At 44.8% G+C, this 5,655-nt stretch overlaps 1 protein-coding gene across 1 annotated transcript in view; it reads right to left on the bottom strand.

Annotated features, from left to right (window-relative positions):
• Positions 1 to 990: 990 nt before the first annotated feature.
• ALG8 (ALG8, alpha-1,3-glucosyltransferase) overlaps positions 991 to 5,655 on the bottom strand; it is an 11,617-nt gene continuing 6,952 nt past the window's right edge. Inside the window, exons 10-13 of the mRNA XM_010021472.1 lie at positions 4,738 to 4,877; positions 3,146 to 3,243; positions 2,173 to 2,245; positions 991 to 1,302 (exon numbers count right to left, since the gene is read on the bottom strand). Of these exons, the coding sequence (XP_010019774.1) occupies positions 1,071 to 1,302; positions 2,173 to 2,245; positions 3,146 to 3,243; positions 4,738 to 4,877 (543 nt within the window). The 3' untranslated portion in view covers positions 991 to 1,070. The remainder of the gene's footprint in view (positions 1,303 to 2,172; positions 2,246 to 3,145; positions 3,244 to 4,737; positions 4,878 to 5,655) is intronic.

Raw genomic sequence — 5,655 nt, 5'->3', positions numbered from 1 at the left:
CTGCCAGGGATGGGGCAGCCACAGCTTCTCTGGGCACCCTGTGCCAGCGCCTCAGCACCCTCACAGGGAAGAGCTTCTGCCTCAGAGCTCATCTCAATCTCCCCTCTGGCAGGTTCAAGCCATTCCCCTTGGCCTGTCCCTCCATCCCTTGCCCAAAGCCCCTCTCCAGGTCTCCTGGAGCCCCTTTAGGCCCTGGAGCTGCTCTAAGGTGTCCCCTTGAGGAGCCTTCTCTTCTCCAGCTGCCCCAGCCCAGCTCTCTCAGCCTGGCTCCAGAGCAGAGCTGCTCCAGCCCTCGCAGCAGCTCCGGGGCCTCCTCTGGCCTCACTCCAGCAGCTCCACGTCCCTCTTGTGCTGTTCCCCAGAGCTGGATCAGGGCTGCAGGGGGGGTCTCCCCAGAGCACAGCAGAGGGGCAGGATCCCCTCCCTGAGCTGCTGCTCACACTCTGGGGGTGCACCCAGCACACGGGGGGGGGGTTCTGGGCTCAAGCACACACTGAAGCCGGGTCATGGGGAGCTGGAGATACTACACAACTAATTTAAAGCTCAAGATTTGGGTGTTCAAGACCCTGACAAACCACCTCAGGACAAGTTTCCAAACAGACTCTCCATCCTTACTTGTGTGGGTATCCCTCAAATGCAGGACTTAGACGTGAGCTGAAAAGAACACAAGAAATGCTCAAACAAAAAATACCATGTTTTTATTTACATATTCCACAGACCGCAGTTACAACGCTCTGCTACACAGCAATGATCCCTTGTGATTTGCCACAGTGATTGTTGCTCAAATACAAACAGTAATAGGAAAACGAGGCAGGTTTTCCTTGGGAATGAAGTCTGGCCCTTGTTAAATTCACAGTTAGCCCATGGCAAGTGGCATCTCACTGTGCCCCATGTTATGGTGATGAGCACTTCTGATCAGAGGTATCCTTGTTGGGCAGTATGGAAGTGCTAGAACTCCCCTCCTGGTGATGGTAGATGTAGGCTGGGCCATATGTCCTTATGACAACCCCTCACCATGCTAGATATTCCCCTCAAAGGGATAACCCAGGACTGGTCCAAACACTGTGACTTTACTCAGCCTTTTGTCTAACAGAAATTCTCTCAGTCAAGACAGAGATGTAGAGTTTCAGCCAAGCGTATGTGACACCCAGAGCACAGTAGACAGAGGTGAGCAGCAGAGGGACAAAAGGATAATGCCGCTTCCAGGGGGTGAGGGGAAATACAAATTCACAGAAGATTTCCAAAGGCACTAGTTGGATGAGGTAGATTGTTTCAAGCCAGTTAAGGAGAGGCCTCTCTCTCCTGTCAGAGGAATTAAAAACAAAGGTAGTGTTAAAATAGGTGGTGTTAGTTAAAGATAACTTCTGTTTTTCTCAGCTATCACTGGTGAACAGTGCAAAGAATAACTCCCAAACGTTCATAGTAAGTCTTCAAGTAACAATTTAAAGAGCTTCAGAAGGAAGAACCCAGCACGGTAGGTAACAAGGAGTACAGCTAATTCCCTTATCATGTGGATATTTTACCAAGTTCCAAGATTCCTTGGAATCTAAGTAGAAATCTCATCAGCTGTTCACCTCACATCATTTCAGTGATTAGAGATATCCATAGACACACTTCGATATCCAAAGCCCAGAGAAGCTGTGGCTGCCCCATCCCTGGCAGTGTTCAAGGCCAGGTTGGACACAGGGGCTTGGAGCAACCTGCTCTAGTGGAAGGTGTCCCTGCCCATGGCAGGGGTTGGGACTGGAGGAGCTTTAAGGTCCTTTCCAACACAAACCAGCCTGGGATTCTGTACTACTGCAGAACCCCACAATAGTATTTGTAACTGGTGCAGATAAACTCCAGATAACTCACTGCCATAAGTGCTCCCATACTGAATTAAATTCTCACAGGCTACAGCGTTGTAACTTCATGCTTTAACAACACACGGAGAAGGTGGGGATTTACAGCCTGCTGGGACTAACTGGAGAGCTGTCACAATTCCAAAGTAACCAGGATGGGCTGTAATTATCCCAACTGAAGCTGTGCCTCCCGAGAGGAGAGCAGAGGCAGCAGCACCTTTTGACAAGTAACACTTTGACACTTCAGCATCAGTTTGCTGTGTGACAACATCATTCCCAGTAACAGAAGCATGTTCTGTTCTTGGTGTTAGGAACAAGTTTCTTTAATTACCTGAACAGAGATTTCAATGAAGAGAAGCTATAAACAGTGAACAGCAGCATGAGCAGGATTTTAATTGGGAGTTCTGAAATACAAGGAACATAATACACTTTCAAAGTTAATTATAAAAAACCCTTTTGCCATATAAATTGCAGGATCTTTAAATCCTACTAATCACACTTGCATTGTTCAAGTTATTGTCTCCAAAGAGAACTAAGTGTTTCACTGCAGAGGACATGTAAAAATGAGAAATCACTGGGAAGCTTAAAACAAATGACAGCCAAATCAATGCTATCTAGTTTCAGGTTGGATGCTAGATAAAAATGAAGTAATATAGAAAGGAGAGGAAGCTTCTCATTTCTCAAAGCAAAAGCTCTACCACTGCAAATAAGCAGCATTAACAGACAGAGTCTGGATTTGAACTCTCCCAAAGGATGACAATCAATACAGTGCTGCCACAGCTATGATGACCTGGGGTTTAAGTGAGACAAACAGAGCCCCGATTAACTGGAAGGGGAGGAAGGAAGGAACAGCTTTTGGCCACAAAGACAAATCTGCCCCTACATAAACTGATTTAACTGGTGCTGCTGCATCATTTCTTAGTTTAAGCACATTACTGACAGCATGAAGTCAGCTGGAAACCAGCCTGCCAGGTTCATGCTTCCTAATTGTCTTCATTACTTTTCCTTCACATGGTTATGTTGGATGGGGGAAGTTTCTAGAACTGTGACAGAATGAGGGATAACAAAGGGCAACTGTGATAATTTCTCATCTCAATTCAGCTTAAATGCTACTCCTCTTTTTTTCTATAGCTTTTAAAAGCAACATTTCTTTTCACTAGCTGGAGAGTTTGTATTTATGGAAGCAGGCAGAGATACAACCTCCTGCACCTTTCAGCATAACTACACAATCCAAACCCATTACCCAAAATAGAAACCACCCAAAGCAATAAGATGAAAGCAAAGAAAGAAGGAAAACACTTTACCTGGTGGTGTGAACAACAACGGAAAAAGTGAGAAATGCCCTGTTGTTGTCAGAATCAAGTAGATGCCAGCATCCTTGGCTCTCTGAACAGACAACAAGCTAAAAACAACAAGAATTTATTAGGCTTTGGTATTTTAGCAAAGAACATTTCAGCAAAACACAACACAAATCCCAAGAGACTGAAGTCAGTTTCATAGTACCCCAGTCCCTCCAAACACTGGGCCTGGGATGAAGTCTCCTGCTTCCAAACCACCTGGCCTCTGATATAAATATGCAGGAGAAAGCAAATCAGCTATAAATCCCTTTGCCAGCTGGCTGCCAACATTATCATCCCTGCTTTGTCTCCTTCCTTTTGTTTTTCCAGTGCTAATTTCCTCCCTCCCACAATTCTCACTTCAAGAGTTTAAACATCACATCTCCAAACAAGTGAAATGGAGTTTGTAGCAACACTGGTGAGGCAGCTTCCGATTCTGCCCTGAGCAGGCATGAAGTTCTTCTGGGAGAAACCATGTATTGCTCTTGTCAAGCACAATGCAGAAGGCCCCTTTCCTCAGTTGGCTCCTGAGTTTTAACTATGAACCACAACACCCAAAAAGGCTTGAGCTGTGGCTAATAAATTATAATATCTTTTACATTTGTCCCTGCCAGAGCAGATCTCTAAACTATTCAGGGAGAAACAGAACTAAATCAACCACAAATGCTCCCAGGCTCGAGTATGGCAGCAGTGCCAAGTGCTTTGCACTGGGAAAGGCAATTAATGTGTCTCTTTAAGAAGCAAAGTCACAAGACATGCAACAAACAGGTCTTGGACTCTTGGGGTGCAATGAACACACAAATGGAGTAACAGTGGGGGAAACAAAGCAGCCTGCTTTCACCACCATGTCACATGAGCTACAGCAAGCCTGCTCCCAGGCTGTTTCTAAGAAAAGGAGGCTTCAAGGGGAAGCTGAATGGATTCCTTTAAGAGCTGTGTGTCCACATCCAGCCTGAAGTCTGAACCCCATTCTAACGTAAGCATGGTTTGGTTGGGTTTGGTTTTCATTACTCTAACAGCAATCAAGCATCTGAATCAAAACAGAGATTTTCTTTGTAGTATGCATCTTAATACAGCTCAGCCTTCAGAGAGACACAAAAGAGGGCAGGCAGTGCACAGGTCTGTGAGCCAGACTCCGAGTTCTCCCAGCACCACACACTTCTGTTCTTCTGATCGTGTGTAAATCAGTACAAACCTTTGCTGTGCCCCACAGAGCTGACATGGGACTCAGCTTCTACCAATAAAGCTCTACCTACAGCTTCTCTCAATGCAAGCTGTTGTAAAGCATAAGCCAATGTTAGTATCTCATAAAAGATACTGTTTGACACCACACCAGTTTCCTACATAATCTACACTGGCATGAGCACACCCTATTGCAAAAGCAGCCACATTTAATTGTGGATGAAATTAACTTACAAGTGCACCAAAACTTTACAGCTTAAGGCATTCTATGTTAATTTTCTGAAAGATACTGAAACTAAAATGATCCTCTTTGAGGATTCTTCAACAAGTGGCTGTGGGTTCAGTTTGGCCAACTGCTGTGTACAGAATTCACTTACCTTAGAGGCAAAATAGCAAGGAGTATTGCTTTCTCATGCACGTGCCAGCCAAACATGAAGGAGCTCAATGCACAGAGAACAAGGCACTGCAGAAAGCCTCTGGGCCCTTGAGGTTTAAACCAAAGACAGAAAACAGAGGGCTAGAAACAACAGGCAAAAACAGGACTTCAGTGAACAGTCTGGAAATCCTGAACACAAGCCATTGTGCAAAGAGATGTTTCAATGTTAATAAACACCATTGCACCCAGGTTGTGCTTGTGGGGCACAAGCAATACACACCACTAGAGGAACTCTATCTATTTGGATGTAGGAGTCGAGCCTGGAAGACTTAGTCTACCAGGAGAGGAAAAGCAGACTGAAAAAAAAACCACAGCCAACTCCATTAGTTGTGTTGCAAGAAGTGTCTTTGAATCAAAGCCACTAAACTCATTTTAATCAAACTTACTACATAATGGTGTTGCAACAAAGACTATTTGCTCACTAGAGTGAGAAAGACTTTGCATCCAGGTAATGACTTATCAAACCTTTAATTCTTTGCTTGCAATATGAAGAACACCATCCTGCCTGTAGCTCCCACTGTCAGGAACACCATGAGCTGCCCAAACAGTTCCATCAGTATCTCTACTCCCATCCTAATTCAACTACTTTCTATCACAAAAGGTCTCTCATAGCTCAGCATGCAGAGTGGGTTTGATCCAGGATCTTTTAACCATTCCAGAGGGGACATGATTTTAGAATCATAGAATGGTTTAGGTTGGAAGGGATATTGAAGCTCATATGGTTCCAACCTTAGGGGAATGGACACCTTCTACTAGACCAGGTTGCTCTAAGCCCCATCCAACCTGGCCTTGAAACTTATTTATTGCCCTAGAATTAAAATTCATCTGAAGCTCATGCTAATCAAGTAAAACCTACTAG

The sequence above is a fragment of the Nestor notabilis genome, unplaced genomic scaffold (assembly GCF_000696875.1).
Source record: "Nestor notabilis isolate BGI_N333 unplaced genomic scaffold, ASM69687v1 scaffold14049, whole genome shotgun sequence".
NCBI lineage: Eukaryota > Metazoa > Chordata > Aves > Psittaciformes > Psittacidae > Nestor > Nestor notabilis.
This window is presented reverse-complemented; position numbering and strand designations above follow the sequence as displayed.